General features: G+C 40.6%; 1 protein-coding gene across 1 annotated transcript; it reads right to left on the bottom strand.

Annotated features, from left to right (window-relative positions):
- Positions 1–1,258: 1,258 nt before the first annotated feature.
- Positions 1,259–20,371, bottom strand: LOC141835633 (uncharacterized). The gene is given in 13 exon segments (XM_074723007.1): positions 1,259–3,128; positions 3,131–4,645; positions 4,757–4,902; positions 9,520–9,590; positions 9,688–9,738; positions 9,827–9,886; positions 12,810–13,163; positions 14,330–14,551; positions 16,789–16,886; positions 17,430–17,623; positions 19,661–19,721; positions 19,824–19,930; positions 19,932–20,371. Coding segments are annotated over 13 exon segments (4,719 nt in total). The 5' UTR covers positions 20,321–20,371; the 3' UTR covers positions 1,259–1,677.
- Between the last annotated feature and the right edge of the window lie 2,436 nt (positions 20,372–22,807).

Raw genomic sequence — 22,807 nt, 5'->3', positions numbered from 1 at the left:
GAATGTTCACCTCGTAGGTATATCAATTCCCATGTAGTGGCACACATAAAATTGAAAGGACAATATATAGTGTAAACAAAAGTTGCTCAAAGAAAGTTCAATGAAAATATGACATAAATTTAGTCAACAAGGTCCATGTAGGGAGGTTGCTACATGGATAGGCTAGGTATGCATGAATTTTGGATAGTTGTGAATCTAAAAATATAAATTTCATCTACCCGTGCAACTAAAAGTTAGCTTAAGACAAATTTTTAATTCTATACTAAAGAACTTAGTAGTAAATATCAAATTTTATTGCTAACAAAATAGATTTTTTAATATGGTTTGGACAATCCAATCCTACTAAAACATACAAATTTGTCAAATGAGTCATATCTCAAAAATACTCTTAAAATAAAACTCCATTAAAGAGTGGAGAAATCTCATATAATAGTTTGTCCCTTACAAATGATATAAATAATAAAGTCCAATTAAAGAAATTTAAAAAAGAAAAGCTTGAAAAATGTGAAGCCAAGTTGGATTCAAACTTCTGAAAATGCTTAGAGACTGAGAAATAAATTTTTTTGAATATTTAAGTGTTGTCTTTCAAGTTCCTCTTTCACCCGTATTTATCTTGGTAAATTGACCTTGAGACAATGGATAAGGTAGCTCAAACAATTAGCTTCTTTTTAATTTTAATTGACTCAAAATAAAAAATTAAAATAAAAATTTATCTTGCCAACTTTAATTGCCAAATGATTGAAAACCTATGCACTCAGCTAAAATTCATGCCAATTAACTTAACATAATTTAATCAACTCAAGTGGATAACATCACACACTTATATGCCAACATATAATTTCTAGAATCCCTTCAAACTTTGATTGGTCGACTCAAATCTTTATCAATTGACTGAACAAACTTTGGTGACATGAGTGGCTATGATAGTTCAATTATTCTTCGGATGGATATTTGTTTAATCAACACATGTAATCGACTTGAATTCAATAGAGTATCCTATTTTAAGCAATTGATTTGATTATCTAGTTGACTCAACTTTCAATCAATTAAAATTACCTTCAATCAACTCAAGGTAAAATAGAACCTTTTTATTTACGAGTAAAACACTTATAGTCGACTCTTGAGTCAACTCAACACTTTTAATCAATTGAACTGTCCATCAATCGATTGAATCTACTTGAAGATCATGATTAAATCACTTGAAAGCAAGTTAAAATGTTGACTATAACCTTAAACACTTGTTCCTTGAATATAGTCCATCACAATCTCTCAACTCACAAATCTTCAAGTCTTCAATGTAGTTGGTGCTTCTCTCCCTCTTTTAACTTCCAATTATGGCACTTGTTATTGCACAAGCTCAAATAATAGAATAGTGATGTTGTGTCCTTGAGACCAAGTTGACCATCTGTGGAGCCAATCGACAATGCAAAGAATTAGGACCTACAGGCCATCTTGTCAGTTGGTGGTCATAACAAGACGTTAAAATCATACAAAAAAATAAACAAAACGTGGCTATTTCCTGAACAGCCAGCCAGCTATATTACAAAGTTCCAATAGTCACATGTGGAACAGCTGCTCCTTCAAGAACTGCAAGAGCTTTTGAAGGTATACACCAGCACAACGCCATTAGTTTAACTGTACAAAAACTAAAGGACAAGAAATATAGGAACCAAAATTTTACTGCCCTGGATGCAGGTAATTGCATGATGCACCCTTCTTGCAATGCCCACTCTCATAAAACTTGCACACCCCTCTCAGCCCTTGTCCTCTTGGAGGTCGTACAGACCCTCCACCTCCACCAAAATAATTCCGATGTTGTGGGTTATACCTGGCACTATATCCTGAATCACTGCCTTCATGGTACTTATCGCCCCCATGTTTTTTGTTAAGTTCCACATTCTCATGGTACATGGTTGCTGAACTCCAGCTAGCATTCTTGCTTCCGAGTGTCATTCCCCAACTAGTGTTTGTATTTTCATTCTGATTTGTGTATCCTGTGGCTGGCAGTACCCAGCAAGATTCTGGGCCAGTGCTTATCTCCATGGTTGCTTCCCACCCAGAATTGACTTTTTGATGTGCTCCCCAGCCAACATTGACGTTGCCTTTACTCAAGTCTTCTCTTGTGTTCCTCACTGTAGGTTTCCCCCAACCTGAACTCATAGCAGTTCTTTTCATCGTGGGCAAAGTCCAACCTGTTTTAGTACTTGTTTGTTCTGCAGTTCCCAAAGCCACATTGGTTTTCCCTTGAGCTATTACTCCACTGACAATCCTAGATTTTGCTTCCTCGTCCCAACCTAAACTCCCAGCCCCATGGGCTGCTGCTCCAATTCTTGGACTTCGTGGAGCTATTTCCCAACTTCTGTCAGCAGCAGCTTCAGTCATCTCATGATCAGTGTTTCTTGATGATGCACGTTCAGTGAGCATATCTGATATAGTTGGAGATAGTGGAGGAAGAAAATCAACTGAAGCAACTAACATGTCATTTTGGTTCTCCCCAGAGGTAGAATCAACAGTGACATTCCATTCATATGGTCCAGAAACTGGTGTAGTAGAAGGGGATGCCAATTCGATGCCCTTCGTATCAATCGGTCCATGATCTAATTTATTCTCTGAAGATGGAAAATTAGTGCCACAGTAATCAAGATTATTATATGTTTTTGTCACTTCAGGTGCTAGTTTGGAATCTGGCAATGCCTCTGATTTCTGAACTGAATCATTGTCCAATGCATCAGGTTCAGATTCAGCCATATCAATTGGAGTGAGGTTTTGCAGCTTGTCATCTATCTGTGCAAGAGAAGGCTGTTTGTTCCCTGAATCATAAGACTGGGAATCCATCCTCTCAACCTCAGTAATCTTATCTGTCATTTCATTGCTGGATTTCATGGAGGATTGCGTGCCATCTACCTCAACAGAAAGGCAAGGCATAATTGTATTTAATGGTTCTGATACAAGAACAGTAGTAACAGAACTCTCTACATCTGCATCACCTGAGAGTCCATCCAAGGCCTTGCGAGAATCAGGATCATTCACTGGAAAATCAGAGCCATGTTCGTCACTACTCAGAGTTGGACTAGGACATGAACTTTCAAAAAAATGGCTTTTCCCCCTAAATGAAGCACTGAAGGACTTGGATGAGATAAAGACTTTTTCTGCTGATTGGCTGGTGATGAATTATTCAAATTATCCATTTTCCCAAAATTCAGGTTGGTAACAGCAGCTGATATTACTGTAGCTGACTCAGAAACCCATTCTTTTGGTTCTGCATGTTGATCAAGGGCATTTGAGGATGACGTTGGACTCCATCCATGGACAGCAGCCACTAATGGAACACTCGCCTCGGAATCTATTGTGTTAGTAGCTAATTGATGCAACTGAGCATTTCGTATAGCATTCCAGCCATAGCGTACTGTATGAATAGAAGTAACAGATGCAAAAGGTGCCATAGTATGAGATTGATGGCTTGTCCAGCTCATACTACTTGGCTGCTGGGTGGGAGTAGGCAGACCATATCCATCATTTGCCCATTGACTTCTAGAATTATTGGGTGATTGAATAGGTTGGTACAATTGAGAAACCTGATGTGATTGTTGGTTTAAAGGATTCTGACTAGAATATTGGCCTTCATAACCCTGACCACTAGGTCTTATGGGCTTAGACCTAACTGAATTCCAGGAACTCCTGTGGTCCTGGTTCGTGCTCCATCTCTCAGCATTTTCTACTTGCATTCCTATGCCTCGATAGGCTGGAGAATTGTACAGATTTCTACTTAAGGAAGCAGAAAAACATGGGTTTGGGTCAGGGATGCTATAACTTGCCTGTCGGCCAAACCAAGTATTTATATCAGCTGAAGATTCCCAGACACGTGTAGCGGCTCCAACCCTTCCTTCTTGAGATTTAATAAGCTCCCTGTTTTGCTCACTGTAATTAGAAACCTGAAGAACCTGATTTTCAACGTTTGAGACGTTGTACCCAGAAAAAGATAAAGTCACATCATTTTGTTTTGCATTCCAATTGTGCTCATTCTGCTTGATATCCACCAGTGATGGATTATTATTTTTTCTCAAACCCATATCCAACTTCTGTCCTGCATTAGCTGCTCCACCTGCAAAACTTGGAGGCTGGGTAAGATTAGCAGTTTGAGATTTTTGTTGTGAACCATGCTGAAATTTCATCAGTAAGTCAGTCAATAACATGGTTTCTTGATTTTTAGATGCAAACCATACCCTAAGATCTGAGGGGAAAAACCCAGTGGAGTTCCATTTGTGCAACTGTAAAATTGAGAAGGGACCCTGGATTTTTCCAGATGGATCTTGATAATGCCACACTTTGTCGTGCTCATTGTCATATTGTGGGACAGACACACCTGAACATCTGATCACAGTTTCAGATGCAGTGTTATAAGAGTGTTCTACTTTAGTTGCAGGTTGGCTACTGTTACAAACAGTGGCATCATGTTTTACTGCATGATTATGTGCAATCTTATCTTCTGCATCTTCTGGTCTATGATTCCTGTTTGATATCCAATCAGTAGTTAAACTTCGTGACGCCTCATTCAATTGGTAACTTGATATTGATTCTGTACCAGGAGATAATAAATTTCTTCCTCTCTTGCGAGACAAAGGAACAGTTGACCTGTTAAAACTATCTGCATGACGGGAGAAATTCATATTAACAAATAATGAGGAATGTCATCAGTCTAGCAGTTCAATAGGCTAAAAGCTGATAAAGAGTTCACCAATAATGCAGGAGGAAATACCTTCTTTCTTATCATCTGTTTCTTCAGGAGACTCATAAGTGGGATCCATAAGTCGATCAACATGTATTTCTGGAATTTCACTTAGTCTACGTTGGTGTTCTTCAGTTGTGTCAAGAATCTGCAGTTTCTCAATGCACTCTCTGAGTGTGTAAATAGTGAAGGATATTTCAACAAACTAATTAAAGGTAACTTTAGCAATGCAGATTATGTTGACAAATGTACCAACACTAAGATATTATAATATAGGAGGAAACAATGACTAAGCCTCAACAATTTTCATTTTTTTTGTGAGGAAATTGAAGGGCAAAAGCTACTGAAATGGAGCAAAGGTATTCAACACCAGACCATAAGAATGAGACCCTACAACAAGCAAGGTTCAAAGCTAGTTATATATTCACACCACCCTCAATCACAAATCATGCTAAAGTAATCAGATCAACAAACTCTAGGCTAATCATAAAGACAATAAATTGCTTCAAGAAAAACAAGAAGGCAAGCATAACGCCAATATGAACTCATAGCAACTAGACAACGCAAGAACTGAAGGGCTTAAAAATCAGCAACATACCGCTCCAAGCAGCCCCCATCGGACACCACATGGTATAGAATGGCAGGCCCAATCATCAAGTAGTTTGACGGCCCAATCATCAGGTTACAACTAATGAAATCAGCAATCCATCATAGGATCCTAGGGCGAGACACAAGTAGGGGTAAGGGATCAATTGCAGCATTGCAATTTAGGAGAGTGGGCTCATTTGGACGGGAGAACAAAGAGAAAAATGTAGACCATGTGGCCTAGTTCACAAGGATCTCAAGTTATTCCCACCTCCTCCAAGGCACATCAAGGGACGATCAACAAGTACTTTGCCCAAAGGATCATGTTCTCACCAAGGGCACACAATACCCAAAATGGGACCTTCTGTAGATACATCATCAAAACAGTGGGCCATCAGATAGTCAGGAGCAAAGGTGCTAACGTTCATATTTCTTGGAATGGTTGAGATATTGACAAGATGAATCTAGAAAGTCAAATTAATGTCAGTACATGCCAGAGTGATCTAAGTATCAGAAGAGTCATATTGTCAAAGGAGGCATAAGGGAAATGTCGACACCTATTGAGCTGTTGGGTCTGACATCCAAAGATGTTTAAGCATGACCCTCTACAATTGCATCCACGATACCAAAGTCAAATATGATGGAGCAATCAAAACTAGGAGTTCTAAGGGAACAATGGAAAGTTACCCAGTAGGATCCTTGCCTCCCAAGAGTGGCACTCAATATTGCCCTCTATCTCAAATCACCAAGGGCAATAATGAATGAGGAAATTTACCAATGTATAGGGAAGGGTGACTAATAAATTGGGTTGTGAGCAGGTACAAGATCACTAGCGATGTATGAAGGGAGGGAAGGTATAGAGATGATGGTTAATTAATTAGGTTAGAGTTATAATTTTTTTGATAATTAATGCTAATATTCACTTAAATTATGAACCTTAACTAACTAAAATTGCAATTTATAACTTGCGAAGTATATTTATGCCCTGTTTACTTGGAAAGATGGATTTAAAAATTTTGGAAAATTGTTTGTACGGAAAGTTTTCCATTGTTCATTTCATGAAAAAGAATGGATTACTCATCTTTTCCATTGTTTACTTATTATTAAAATAATGGACAGATGGATTTATGAATCAATCCGTGGATCAATTTTTGCACTTTTTGTATCCACTTAAATCGGACTAAAAGCCACATTCCTTCCTCTATCGCATTTCCACCCTCAATTGCACAAGCCACTAGCGCAGGACGACACTACGCAAGGCTAGCAGAGGACGAGGGGCTCTAGGAGGAGTGCGCACAAGCCACTGCCTGGCTGGCCTAGGACAGCACCATGCGACTACAGGTCTCATGCGACCTATAGACGACCGTTGCAGCGAGTCACAGGCGGCCTCGCTCAGGTCATGGTGACTTAGTCATTTAATTTTTTTTCTTTCCAGCATGTTTCTTCCTTTCCCTCTTCCTTTCCGTAGGATTCTTTTCTCTTCTCTTCTTTCTCTTTCCTCTACTCGAAGGATTTTTTCCAACAAGAATTCCTTTCCTTCATCCACGGCATTAAAGAAAATTTAGGTTTATATACGATAGAAGATAGTGGTAAAGAGTAATGGTGACATGGCCAATGCCCTTAACGGATAACAGTCATCCATTTGCTGGAGTAGTATTGGTAGGATAAGATGTTGGAACAAAGCCATAGAAAAGGGAATTACTATGAATAATATGGTCAGAAGTAACTGAATTTAGAATCAAGTTTTTGAACTACAGATGTGCAACCTACAAACACTAAAAGTATTTTCATGAACCACAGGATGGCACAGACTGAGATAGGTAAAAAGGTTGCTACTAAACAAAATTTTTACTCTTCAATTGATATATCAACAGTATGTCTAGTATTGGAACACTTGGTAACCAGGTCATCACAAGGAACTTTAGAGTACAAAAACTCTGGAGTAGTTGAAGAACCACAGACAGGATTGAAGGCAGTCATGTTCTGAGAAAAATTTGAAAGTAATCTTCAAAGCAAAAGCACAGGAAAATGTAGCATGCCTAGACTTGATTTCCAGGATTTTGGATTTGTTGCTGGATCGCACTGTGAAAACTGGACTGACGCAGCAAAAGTGCTACAACACAGCTGCGCCTTGAGAAGCTTGAACCGAGGAATTCAGGTCACCTTCAAGAAACTAGAGAAAACTTCTACTCAATCTGCAGAAGCTATATGGCAATTGGAATATAAGAGATGTTGAACGAGCAAACAGGAAAAATAAATGCAGCATCGGGCAAGACCAGTTGGGATCTGAGAGATGCAAACTCCAAGGATAAGAAGGAGAAGGAGAAGGAGAAGATGAAGATGAGCACCAGAGCCCATCTGCAGGAAGAGATGAAGACTAGTGAAACAATTGCAAGAAGAGATGGGAACTCAGATTATCGCATTTGAGGGATGCTAAGTCAGGGCCCCAATCTCAGCGATAGGCAATCGTTGCAGAGAGCTAGTAAGATCAGTGCGACAAAGGTCAACAGGATTTCTCCAAAAAGAATATCATGAGTAGGAATTGTGACACATTCCATGACCCCCACACTGAAAGCGTAACAAGAGTGGTGATTCATGACCCTAGGAGATCTAATGAGGGAGAAGACTCTAATACCATATTATGATGGGAAATCTTTATGTAGTCCCCTTTACCTACATATATTATCTCATTATCATTTAATATTTAATCTCCAATATTTATAATAGGCCCTTATATACAATTAAGGAAAACTCTAATTGATTTATGTTTTCTAACTATAGAACCTAATCATCTCCTTCGAACATATCAATATCATCTATTGAAGCACTGAGTATTCCAGAATATTAATATTTATTATATTATCCTATATAAGAACTTAACACCAACACCTAAGAATTTTCATCTATATTGTATTAACCTTTTGTACATGTTACTTTTTAACAGTACAATACTCAATCCATTAAGTATGTAGATCATACCATAATCTAATAAATTTTCCTTTTAACCTAAGAAGCATACAATGGTCAACCAAGACACCAAATGAAGAGTTAGGTAAATTAACACAAAAACAATTTAGTAAAATTAGTTTAGAGACTTAGAAGTTAAAATAAAACTAGTCTAACAGGGAGAATTAAATTAGCAAGTTAAACCAAGAAGCATTTACAACTTGTTTGTAGCATAAGAAAAAGGATACTACTGTCTCTATACCATAAGTTTGTTCTCTGTTTTGGATGAGGCAAGTAGAAAGGCAATGAAATCACCATCAATGAGAATGTTATAGCTGTCACATGATTCCACAAAAACAAGAATCATAGAGTACCATGAACAATTGTGATGTATGAGAAGCTGATGACACAGTCAAGAATAAATCAGCAATGGTGGCTAGAATGCATGGTAAATTATAGCTAAGAGAGTTATAGGTGAACAGTCCATGAGGGGGCATAAGACAAAGGGAGGAAAGAAGGGAGAAAGGGGATGGTTAATGGAAAACTTTTCAGAGACTCAAGAATGGGAAGAGGTAACTATATATCACTACATCAGACCCATGACACCCTTAAAAGAAACCTTAATTCTGTCTGCTTTGAACCAAGTTGAGAATAATTGTCCAATAAAAACTAAAAAATGCATGCATAAATAGGAATTCAACATAATATCTAGTAGTTAAACTAACAATGTCAAGCTAAACTGTATATCCTATATTGATAAAGCCTTCAGTTTAACCACCAAACACATTTTTCCTCCAACGGTTTTTACATGTTTTCAGTTGTCTAATCATCAATTACTCTTTCGTCATGAATCACAGATGAATGATCATTATCAATAAACCACAAACTACTATATACCTCATATTTCACCTTGCAAATCGTACTAAACATATACTCCCAGAATAAGCAAATTACATATAAAAACAGAACCATTCTCATCATTGATTGGTGAGGGAAAAAAATCCATAAATCCTCCCAAATAGAAATCTAAAGGAGTATACCAGCATAAACAAACAAGCAGATCATAAAAAAAAACACTTCCATAAAAGAATTTTGTTCAGAAGATCAAAAACATCAAAATTCAACATAGTTGAAACAATAAATTTTAGCAAATGGTTCAGGATAAAAGATTATATTTGTAAATTTCAATTAATATAGAAAAACCTCATTAGAAGGAGAGTAAGATACTCAAAACACCAAACACATTTGATCTAACAGGATATTCTTTTCTCCGGCCCAAATCACTTGCTCGATCACGAAGATGACTGAGTCGCAGTTTCTCACTAGCTAACCACTGCAGATCAATCACAAAATTCATGAACCATGTAACTGTTCAGGAATCATTAACAGAAAACTTTTCGATACAACAAAATTTTTGTTGATTTACTCACATCTTTAACTCTCACTTCTTGTATAGCTTTGGCTTTTGTCAAAAGATACCCCTTTGGCATTGAAAATGGAAAAGAGATTCAGACAAAGTATTGGGAAAGCAAATGACCCTGAACTATTAGAATAAATGACACATGTTACCACAGTCAATCTTCTAATCAAGCCACATTTTATGCTCTGCCGCAAGCGCCTGCATTCCTCCTGAAAACATAAGAATAATCCCAAGGACATCAGAAGAAAAACATATCAAATTATGAACCGTAGATGACTTTAGCGAGCTAAATGCATTATTCATTCCTCTGTTTGTTTTGTTCCTCCTTGATTTACATAGGGAAAGGTCAGATATGTTTAGCATTGAAACATGAAATAAAGCATCACCGAATGGGATTCAAGATATTTCACAGACCTCATCACTGTTTACATGTCATCATACTCCATTGTTTACGGTCATATACAAGAAGATTGTCAACAGACAGATGTAATCATTTACTGATGGTTCAAAACAAAATAATATCTTTATTCATCTGATAACATAAATTCTAATATCATTAATTACTTGATTTACCTATACACTTTATTTTCTTCAATAATTAGTTAAGTTGATTCTTTGGAGACTAGTTGAATCAAATATATCCTACAGCATACTATTTGAAAATTTTTACTTTCTTTTTGGCATTTTTCCTATTTGCCAGAGTGGTACCGCTATTTCTTATTGTATGCATATGATAATATTGTTTCAAAAATTAATTAATCTACCAGCATAAAACTATCAGCGGAGGACAGAATTGTAATCCTAGAGTGGTCCAGATAAGTCGTCTGCAATATGAGGCTCTTATGTAATCTAGGCAGGTCATTATGTGAACCATAATTGTGGTTGAGTTAGTTTATAATCCAACTCCAATTGATTTAGTCCAATAAAAGATGGTCCTGTCAAAGTAGTCCTAAATGAGATATATTATGGACAAATGGTGGATATGATAACAAGAAATTTATTTTTATGAGATAAATTATCTCTATCAATATTTGTAGAGCTTTTGTATAAACAATCTATAGTGTGATGATGCAACTGTTAATCCTTATAGCAGTGAGAAGTAAACATTTTTTATTTATGCATTCAGTTAGATATCATGTGATAAATATAAAATTTCTCCTATATGGATCGCTAGTTAATTAATTTCATATGCTATATGAGGATAATTTCCAAATACTTAGAATGGTTAAGTTGGATAATTTAATACATTATGCGGTAGGTGGCATGGGCTTGGTTCAATTAATTTGAAATTTACAATATTGTAAATAAACTTAAATATCTTGTTGTAAATGCTGTTACTATTTTTAATATGGACCAAACATGAGCATGTGTCCGGATTTCATATACAGCTTTATGTAGAAACTGAACCACACATCCCATACATAAACTTCCAAAAGTCGTGTTTGACATTATTACTTGTCAGATGAGAAATACCTAGTCTCCCTTGCATTGTCAATGCAGAACATTATTTTAATCTTTAAAAATATTGCTAATTTGAGAACCTTTCCTTCAAAAGGTTCAAAGTGATAGTGATGCAATGATGAAAAAAAAGAAATACGTGAGAGAAGAATTAAAGTAGATTAGAGAAGGGACTAGAGACATGGAGATCAAAGATAGCATGTCACGTCTTGAGAGACGACTGTCAGGAAAATTCGAACAGCATCTCCCCTGTAACAATTCAACTTTCCCTGATACATTTCAACATAAAGGTCCACACGGTCGCTCAACAATACAACATATGTATATAACTGCTAAACTACATAATAAAGGCCCACACAACCACTCACTAATCCAACACATACATGTAAAAATAGACTCCAAGCTTCAAGACAATATCCTTATCTGCTACCTGGGAAGAAAGAAAGAAAATCTAGGATCTGGGTGGTGAGTATAAAATACTCAATGGGTACTAGATAGAAGTGTACAACATAAATATATAAACATGGAACTCAAAGGATATACAGTCCCTTCAAAGGATACTTAAGGAACAAGATCAATAATACTACATAACATATAACAGATATTATGCATATACAACCAATGCATGTAATGTCATACAATGTAACAAATATATATCAAACAAATGCAACAAACATATATCATACAAATGCAACAAACACACGCACAGATATAGTAAAATAAATTACCAACAAATGCAGGAAAATAACTACTAACAAATGCATGCACATATGCAACACACATCAACGGCAATATGCATGGTCACTGTCGGCTCGCCACCCCAAACACCCACAGTGCAGTGAACTAGGGCGTACGACAAGACAATTGCACACACTCCAACAACAGACCACTACACATGAGTGGGGAGCAAGGAAATATCTCAGGGAAGCTATCTAGCTGTCTGATCACTATCTGCACTCAACATCCCCAGACACCTACCCAATGCAGTGAACTGGGGCGCACGATAGGAATCACCCACTCCAACAACAAACCAACTACACGCGAGGGAGAGGGGCAGTATCTCAGGAGAGCTATCTAACTAGTCCTGGTCACACCCACACAGGCAGTGTTGTAATGCTCTCACTATACCACTATCAACAATGGTCTTAGTGAGAGCCAACAACAATATGTTATGATGCTATGATGCTCAGTTCAACAAGTAACTATTATATCTACCAAGATATACTCAATATCAATCATAATAAGTCATCACAGATCAACAACAAATAATAAGATTGTATTGATAACAAATAGATCATATCCAAGGTCAACAGTAAATATCAAACAACGAATGTAATAAGGATAACAATAGGATAATTAATAACAAATTTATACTAAATCATGCACTACGAAAAGACCTGTATTGGCCACGTACAGGTGTACCCACCTGGTATGACGCACATCGCAATAAGAACCCCCAAATACAACAAGATCCACAAATCAAGGTCCTGCAAATTATAAAATACAACATCCTCTAAATACAATATTATATTAAATTTTACGAGAAAGTAAACCTCCCATTTAACTTATCTTAATCCACTCTTAACCTCAACCGAATCCAACCTAACCTAACCAATCCAATCCACATCAACCTAGCGCCACTGCCGCCTTCTCGACATCTTCTACAAGCGCTACCGCAACGACGGCCGAGTCCGTACTACTGGCGATGGAAGAAGATGAATAGCTCCGGCAAAGGGCGACGCCAGGAGAAGAGGAAGGTGACCGAACAGAAGCAGGCCCGTGAGCCTTGTACTGTTCAAGCCATCTCGGCACCTGCAGCAAATCCAATCGCGGCCCAGAAAGCAAGCCCGGTCCGAAGCAAACCCGAACAGGGAAAGCCGAGGAGACGGCGTTTCCGTTGGCGTCCAATGCAAAAGAAGAAACGGAAAGCGACCGCGATAGATACCGTGAAGATTGGTGACGGAGTTGCTGGTCCGTCAGGCAAGAACCAGCGACGGCTCCGTACAGCCAGCCGACAGAAGGTTGTACCTTATCAATAATGGAGCGTGGTAGACTCGGATTTCCAACGCACCCATGTGTTGTCGGGCCAATGTGTAAGTGCCTTTTTTCTTTTATCGTGTCGAACAGTGTGCTTGAAAAACACACAAAGGTAGCCGTCCATATGCCATATTGTTCAACAGAGGTCCACTCAGATTCCTGGTTTTGTAAAACCAGCGGCGCTCATGGTTTTGAGCCCATGGTTTTGTTTGCTTTTGTAAAGTGGCGTTGTCCCGCCACTCGTCTGAGTGATTTGATTGAGAAGAAAGGAATCTCCGCATGTGACGATAGGGCCCAATGAGTACCTGGCATGTGATGATCATCTTTTCTTTCTCTATTTAAGTTCTTGTAATGGGTTGCAAGACAGACAAGCATTACTCGTGCCTTACTTCCCTCTGAAGTTTATAAATAAAGAGCTTGCTTCGTTTGTCTCTCCACTTGTGTTCCCTTCTCTCTTATTGTTCTCTGCCCTAGGCATCGGCTCCATCCTGAGCTGAGAACTGAGAGACGATCTTTTTTAATTCCTGGTATCAGAGCTTGAAAGGAGTCTTGAGGAGGTTTCGAGCCGTGCAAGGTGCTGTGTTCGTTGCGTATTACCTTTGAAGAAGACGTCTGTGTGCGAAGTCTACTGACCGCCAAACTCGCCGAAGGACATCAGGCGACAAAAGACGTAACTGCCGTAAGACGCAAGAGACGCAGTAGGGAGAAGTTGAGTCCCTGAGGTACGAGAGTAGGCCTCGTTGTGTCAGAAAGTAGCCACCGCCTTTGACGTTGGTAACCACATCAAGCACAACCCCGTTTTGCTTATCCTTTGTTCGAGATCATCACGTAGGTATGGAAGGATCCTACTATTATTACTCAGATGGTGAAGAACAATCGTATGCTTTTAATTATGGGACAAGTGATTTCTACAACGAACAAGCATCCATCGAGGTCTGGAGAGACCCAGACTACGATGAGAGAAGAAGTGAGGATTATGGCGAATATCCTTACGAAGGCTCGTCTCCGCAACAACCAGTCTGGGGTTGTTGTGTAAATGAAGCGTCATCAGCCTCATCTGATGAAGCACAATCACCGCCCGACTGTCCCTGCTAGCACGGTTCAACATCCGGATCAAATGACGTATCATCACGCTCTACATCCGAAGAAAGTCGTACCTCGTCCGACTGGGAGACAGACGATAGAAACAGCTCAGTGGCTAGCGATGAATCAAGTAACACTCGCTCTGGTTCCACTAATTGCACTGACTCTTGCAGGGCTTCCTCTGGAACATCTTCATCTTCATGGGAGACTGCATCTACCGAAGAGTCAGAATCTTCATGGGAGACAGCCACGACCTGCTCCTGTGAAGCAGCCGATGAGTCTATAGCATGCCTACCCTGAAGACAAGCTAAAAAATCTCCAAGATGGGACGATGAACCGTCGAAAAATCCCGATTGTTTCTCGGCAAATAAATGGATGTCCCATCCATTTTCGGAAGGTGGTGACCTAGCGCCACTGTCGCCTTCTCGACGTCTTTTAGCTCAGGCGCCACTGCCACTGCCGCCTTTGAAGAAGACGTCTATGTACGAAGTCTACTGACCGCCGAAGGACATCAAGCGACAAAAGACATAACCGCCATAAGACGCAGGAGGCGCAGCAAGGAGAAGTTGAGTCCCTGAGGTGAAAGTTACGAGAGTAGGCCTCGTTGTGTCATGAAGTAGCCATCGCCTTTGACGTTGGTAACCACATCAAGCACAACCCCGTTCTGCTCAACCTTTGTTCGAGATCATCACGTAGGTATGGAAGGATCCTACTATTATTACTCAGATGGTGAAAAACAATCGTATGCTTTTAATTATGGGACAAGTGATTTCTACAACGAACAAGCATCCATCGAGGTCTGGAGCGATCTAAACTACGATGAGGGAAGAAGTGAGGATTATGGCGAATATCCTTACGAAGGCTCCTCTCCGCAACAACCAATCTGGGGTTGTTGTGTAAATAAAGCGTCATCAGCCTACACTGATGAAGCACAGTCACCACCCGACTGTCCCTGCCAGCACACTTCAGCATCCAAATCAAACGATGTATCCTCCTCGTGCTCTACATCCGGATGCTGAAGCGTGCTGGCAGGGACAGTCGGGCGGTAACTATGCTTCATTAGATGAGGCTGATGACGCTTCATTTACACAACAACCCCAAACTGGTTGTTGCGGAGACGAGCCTTCGTAAGGATATTTGCCGTAATCCTCACTTCTTCCCTCATCGTAGTCTGGGTCGCTCCAGACCTCGATGAATACTTGTTCGTTGTAGAAATCACTTGTCTCATAATTAAAAGCATACAATTGTTTTTTCACCATCTGAGTAATAATAGTAGGATCCTTCCATACCTACGTGATGATCTCGAACAAAGGTTGAGCAGAACGGGGTTATGCTTGATGTGGTTACCAACGTCAAAGGCGGTGGCTACTTCCTAACACAACAAGGCCTACTCTCGTAGCCTTCACCTCAAGGACTCAACTTCTCCCTGCTGCACCTCGTGCGTCTTACGGTGGTTACGTCTTTTGTCGTCTGATATCCTTCGGCGAGTTCGGCGGTTAATAGACTTCGCACATAGATGTCTTCTTCAAAGGCAATACGCAACAAACACAGCGCTTTGCACGGCTCGAAACCTCCTCAAGACTCCTTTCAAGCTTTGATACCAGGAATTAAAAAGGATCGTCTCTCAGCATGCTGGCAGGGGCAGTCGGGCGGTGACTACGCTTCATCAGATGAGGCTGATGATGCTTCATTTACACAACCCCAGACTGGTTGTTGCAGAGACGAGCCTTCGTAAGGATATTCGCCGTAATCCTCACTTCTTCCCTCATCGTAGTCTGGGTCGCTCCAGACCTCGATGGATGCTTATTCGTTGTAGAGATCACTTATCCCATAATTAAAAGCATACGACTGTTCTTCACTATCTGAGTAATAATAGTAGGATCCTTCCATACCTACGTGATGATCTCGAACAAAGGTTGAGCAGAACGGGGTTGTGCTTGATGTGGTTACCAACGTCAAAGGCGGTGGCTACTTCCTGACACAACGAGGCCTACTCTCGTAGCCTTCACCTCAGGGACTCAACTTCTCCATGCTACACCTCCTGCATCTTACAGCGGTTACGTCTTTTGTCGCCTGATGTCCTTCGGCGAGTTCGGCGGTCAGTAGACTTCGCACACAGACGTCTTCTTCAAAGGCAATATGCAACGAACACAACACCTTGCACAGCTCGAAACCTCCTTAAGACTCCTTTCAAGCTCTGATACTAGGAATTAAAAAGGATCGTCTATCAATTCTCAGCTCAGGATGGAGCCGAAACCTAGGGCAGAGAATAATAAGAGAGAAGGGAACACAAGTGGAGAGACAAACGAAGCATGCTCTTTCAAAGGGAAGTAAGGCACGAGTAATGCTCGTCTGCCTTGCAACCCATTACAAGCAAACTTAAATAGAGAAAGAAACGGTGATCATCACATGCCGGGTGATCATTGGGCCCCATTGTCACAAGTGGAGATTCCTTTCTTCTCAATCAAGTCACTCAGACGAGTGGCGGGACAGTGCCACTTTACAAAAGCAAATAAAACCATGGGCTCAAAACCGTGAGCGCCACTGGTTTTACAAAACCAAGAATCCAAGTGGACCCCTGTTGAACAGTATGGCACATGGACGGCCACCTGTGGGTGCTTTTCAGGTACACTGTTCGACACGACAAAAGAAAATGTGCACTTACACATTGGCCCTACAACACATGGATGCGGTGGGAATTCGGGTCCACCATGCTCCATTATTGATAACGTACAGCCTTCTGTCGGCTGGATGTACGAAGCCGTCGCTGGTTCTTGCCTGACGGACCAGCAACTCCGTCACCAATCCTCACAGTATCTGTCGCAATCGTTTTCCGTTTCTTCTTTTGCATTGGACGCCAACGAAAACGCCGTCTCCTCGACCTTGCCAGTTCAGGTTTGATTTGGGTCGGGCTTGCTTTCTGGGCAGCGGTTGGATTTGCTGCAGGTGCCGAGATGGCTTGAAATGTAGGCCCACGGGCCTGCTTCTGCTCGGTCACCTTTCCTCTCTCCTGGCGTCACCCTTCGCCGGAGTTATTCATCTTCTTCCATCGCCAGTAGTACGGACTCGACCGTCGTTGCAGTGGCGCTCGTAGAAGATGTCGAGAAGGCGGCAATGGTGCTAGGTCATCACTTCCCCCACCACCTTCCGAAAATGGATGGGACATCCATTTACTTGCCGGGGAACAGTCGGGAGCTGTCGGCTGTGCGTCGTCCCATCTTTGAGATTCTTCAGCTTGTCGACAACGTAAGCATGTTGTAGACTCATCGGCTACTTCACAGGAGCAGGTCGTGGCTGTTTCCCATGAAGATTCTGACTCCTCGGTAGATGCAGTCTCCCATGAAGATGAAGATGTTCCAGAGGAAGTCCTGCAAGAGTCAGTGCAATCAATGGAACCAGCTTCAGCCAGATCTAAAGTTATCCTAACAACAATACCTAATCTCAAACTAATAGCCAAATAGAATCCAACACCTCCAATAGAAATAAATCACAAGCTAACCTTATCCAAATCCAACTCAAGCTAATTAAGCTCAAGCTAATTAAGCTCAAGCTAATCAATAAATTCCATAACAGAATCCTAATCCACACAATAGTAACTGATCTGAACAGCAATTCCACCAGGATCAAGATCAACCGAAACAAAACCCCAAAACAAAATCTAGAAACTTCAACAATCAACACATCCAACAGAACCCTGGTTCCATTGAATTCCAACAGCAACCAACATCCTAACAAACTCGAAATCTCACAGCATACCAAGACTGGATTTCGATCAACCAAAACCTTCGATCACCTAATCCAAAACCCAAACCACCCGAACCCAACTTGAGCTCATCTGGTTGATCAGACTAGATTTCCGATCGATCGGACTGTCTTACGATCGAATGGACCGGTCTTCTGATCGACCAGACCGGTCTTCTGATCGAAGGGATTGATTGTCTGATCGACCAGACTAGTTCGGGTCGGGTTTAACCCTAGTCAAGTCCTGGTCCGACTGCATTCGTCTGCACTCCGTCTTGCTTCGAGCTCCAATTTCTTGCAAGACAAGCATACAAACACAAACAACCAAAAGAAGTCTTATTCTACCTAACAAACTAGCTTACTGCTTGCTTGGAGTTCACTCCTCCAAGACTTCTTGTACTACATAGGGTTCACTCCCCTAGGATTTTTCCTTTGCTCAGAGTTTACTCCTCTAAGTCTTTTCACTACCTAAGTTCACTCCACTAGAATTTTTCCTTTTGCCAAACATCCGATCACTTTGATCTGCTTGGATTTGCCACTTACCAAACATCTGATCATCCTTAGCATATCTGGACTTTCCCTTTGCCAAACATCCAATTAACCTTGACTTGTCTGGACTTTACCCTTGTCGAGCATCCGGGTCACCCTTGATGTACTTTAATTTTTCCTTTGTTAGTCATCCGATCAACCTTGACCTAACTAGACTTTGCCTAGGTCAAGCCTGACCTATCAGAACTTCTACTTGACTACCAAGCATCTGGTCATTCAGGTCAACATTGATTTACTTGGACTTCTCCCTTGCTTCTAAATATCTGGTCGACCTTGCTCTATTTAGATCAACCCTTGGTCAATCTTGACTAGACACAAGTATATTGTCAAACATCAAAATCCTGAAAGCTGATTACACCAACATTAAGTGTACAAGTTTCACATTAAGCACTTCTCTATCCAATAATTTTGTATGCTGGTATTTTACTAGAAAGTTGACAGGGACTTTTTAAAAAGTGACAATGCGCTTGGACCTTGATGTGGATCCTTTGGCAACCTGGTGTGAGTATTGCATAGACTTGGTGGCCAAGATCCAATGCTATCCTCTTTTCAATGGAATACACACTCTTGAAGTCATTTTGGGGTAGGCAGGCACAATTTCCTATCCTAGATTGCATGTTCATGTTGGCATTCCCCTGGTGAGAGAGTTGCTTTACCTTTCATAGAACAAAGTTCATCAAACAATAACTCATGTAAAAATGGTATCAGACTTCAGCAGAGTTCTAGTGGTGGATCCTCAACTTAGGCAAGGTCTTATAGGCAAAAGTCATTGATCAACTTGGCACAAGGGCTTGGCAATGTTGGGCGGGGATATTGTTCAGTGTGCAATCCGTTTCGTTCTGGCATATATCTACTATGGAAGTATTCGGTGGGGGTTGGAAAAAAAGGTGAAGATTTGAAGGTGCGTTAAGTGAATTGAGAAGCAAATAAAGAACATAAAACTGAATCCGATAATACGAAAGGATAGAAGGGTGCCTATGTAGAATTATTCTAGATTTCTATAAATTAAGGTGAAAACCATAATGGGATGCCATGTTTTGAACAAGAAAAACTTTGGAACTGTGAATGAAGCATTTGAACTCCTGCATAACTCAACAGCATGCAGGTAAACATACCACAATTCCAGCGACTCCGTGGAATCCCGGTGGATGCAGGTGGGGTGATAAAGGACATCCCCTAGTAAAAAAAAGGAAAAGGAGAAATTCAGATCAAATAACAAGAGAAACTTCAGGAATTTAGACAAAACACCAAGAGAGCGGAGCAGGTAAACCCACCTACGATCACACACGACAAGATTACCGCCATCAAAGCATATAAAACACACTTCCTCCTCATCCTTCTTTGGCGCCGTAGCCTTCCTCCCGGCACCATGAGCCTTCGGCGGGCCCTCGCTTCCGCTTCACGGGAGCCGGAGCGGCTTCCGCCTCCGCTCTCAACCCCACGCTCTCCTGACAGATCGGCTCCATCGAATCTACCGGTACGAAAGCAAGGGCTTGCTCGATTGCAGAGCCATCAAGAACGGCGGCCGTCTCTGCGCCTATCGGCCGCGCCTCTTCCCCACCGAAGGCGTCATCATAGCTCAGCTCAGTCAGCTCGAAGGCGGGCGTGTGGTCGAAGGGAGCTCCCAATCGGTGGACTTCAACCACGCCGTAGGCGTCAGAAGGCACCACATCAACGCTGTCATCGGCCGGCACCAGTGGCAGCCGTTGCGACTGTTCATGAGGCTCGAGGTGGAGGACCTCAGAGGCGGGGGCGTCGCCGACACCTGGCTCCATGGATGGAGACCGAGAGTCTGGGCGAGCCCTAGCTGAGATTGCTTCGGTTGCTATGGGCGAGGGGGAATGGCTTGTGGCAAGGTAGACCAGAGACAGGTAGAGCAGGAACCGAGCGGCGAGGTGGGATGAGGTGTCCTATGTTTCACCTTTCTTCAAATTTATCCAACCTTTGCTTTGATTTGCTGCTCTCCTTTGCGATGAGCAGAAATGCAGCGCGTGCAGTTAGTCAGGTGCGTGATTAAGCCTACCATCAAGGCCAGCCCAGTTACAGCCCATCTTCTGAAATATATATTTAGGATGTTTATTAGTAAATTGCCGAGTAAAATCAAATTAAAATGGTAGGTTTAATTAAGTGGACGTAATAGATATTGTTTGTATAATTTTAATATTTTAAAATTTAATTTTAAAAAACACTTTAATCATCAGAAATTCAGAATCATCAAAAAATATACATATCTTTTCTAAAAAATTAAAAGATTGCCTGTTATATATCTTGTACCCAAAATACTCTTAGAGAATATCGATATCGCAACTACGATGTACAAAAATAAATTGATTTAATTCAGATTAAAAAATTTATACACAGTGAAATCTCTAAGTGGCCACATATCCATCACGTAGTTGCCTCGTGATCATCACATGACCTTAAAATAAAAAAAAAAGAAAAGTTTAGAGAGACATTCGAAGGGTAGTTAGCTGACAACTTACAGCCCCCACTTTGATCATAGTTTTCACTAAGTTTAAAGTCTTGACTTCAGTGCCTCGAGTCCTGACCTTAACCTCTAACTTCAGCATCTACTCAGCATTACGAGCCGACCTCATTTCGAACCTCAAGTACCGGCTTTGAGCATCGACTTTAGCATTTGCTCAACATTATAAGCCGACCTCTTCTTGATCTCGAGTACCAACCTCGATCTCCGACCTTGGCATCTGCTTAGACTTACGAGCCGACCTCATCTCGGCCTCGGGTATCGACCTCGAGCTCCAACCTCAGCATCTGCTCAGCATTATGAGTTGATCTCTTCTCGACCTTGAGCTTCAATCTCGGCATCTGCCCAGCCTTACGAGTGGCCCTCATGTTGGCCTTAAGACCCGACCTTAGCGGGTTCTTGGCTTCATGGTGAGTCTAAGAAATCAATTTTCCTGCAAGATCTAGAAATCCTAAAACTGTTTCTCCCGAAGAATCAAAAAAATATCTCAAAAAATATGGATAGTTAGAATGAATATATCGGAATAGAAGCACATGTTTAGAAGCATTTCTAAATTATAACACGTATTTCAAAATATATCTTAAACAGATATTAACAAACCCTATAAAAGGTTGCTCATACCTATGGGCACAGTTATGCACACATTAGTCCTAATTTCTTTAAATTTTTAAACTCTTTTCTCACGTAAAATCCTAACTTGAGCATCGGAGTGACTTGCCGGGACCCATCCCCAATGTCATTCTAACTCTCTTTTTGAGTATTCTTCAAGTTCTTTTATATTTTTCGACGTCTATCTTCGAGAAACGTGCACGTCAATAGTTTGTTGGTCAGTGGCTTGAACATCCATGGTATTTAGCCAGAATAAATTAGCGTCATCTGTGGGAACTCTAAGTCGAGACGCTACAATGGTTAACACTGGAAGAATTATTGATGAGCATGGTTCTGCCGAAGATAAAAGCTATGGTGAAAAGATGATGGTCACGCATGAGAAAATCAATGAACTATTATCCCAAATAATGTTAAAGGTATTACAACAACACTCATTGTTACCTCCTTCAAGAGTTCCTTTACCTTCCCCAAAAGATCCTTCTCCCCATAAAAAATTATCATTTCCATTGAATGGGGAAATACCCATTATGAACTCTCTTAACAAGGAGACAACTTTTCCTGATGAAGATTCACATGAGTCAAGAGCTGAAATGCCCATACTAGATTATAAAGGCAAGACAACAATTGTTGAGGAAGCAAACATACTCCGAACACCTTTCTCTAGGAAAGTCCTAGAACAAGAATTACCTCGACACTTTCGACAACTATAGTTGGGAGAATACACAGGATCATCAGATCCAAAAGACCATTTGTGTCGTTTCGAGAATGTTGCTTTACTACATCAATATTTAGATGGAATTAAATACCGATTCTTCTTAACCACCTTGTCGGGCTCTACTCAGAGGTGGTTCAGTCATCTCCCGATTTTGTCCATACATTCCTTTGCTGTTTTCAAAGTTGCATTCCTCTATCAATTTGTCAGTAGCAAAAGGTACCAGAAAATACCATTAAATCTATTTACCATGAAGCAAAAGCCCCGGGAGACTTTCAGAGAATATATCCAACGATTCGATCTAGTCGTTTGGGACGTCTTTGTTATGTTTAAGATGTGTCCTAGGGCAATCGTCTTACAGTTGTACTATTTATTAAATAAATAGAAATTCACTATTTAAGTGCATATTGTCATGTGCTTGATTGGATCTTAAACTTATTTACTGAATGTCCGCAA

The sequence above is a fragment of the Curcuma longa genome, chromosome 10 (assembly GCF_044706935.1).
Source record: "Curcuma longa cultivar G26 ecotype Majalengka, Jawa Barat chromosome 10, ITB_CL_G26_1.1, whole genome shotgun sequence".
In the NCBI taxonomy this organism is placed as follows: Eukaryota; Viridiplantae; Streptophyta; class Magnoliopsida; order Zingiberales; family Zingiberaceae; genus Curcuma; species Curcuma longa.
This window is presented reverse-complemented; position numbering and strand designations above follow the sequence as displayed.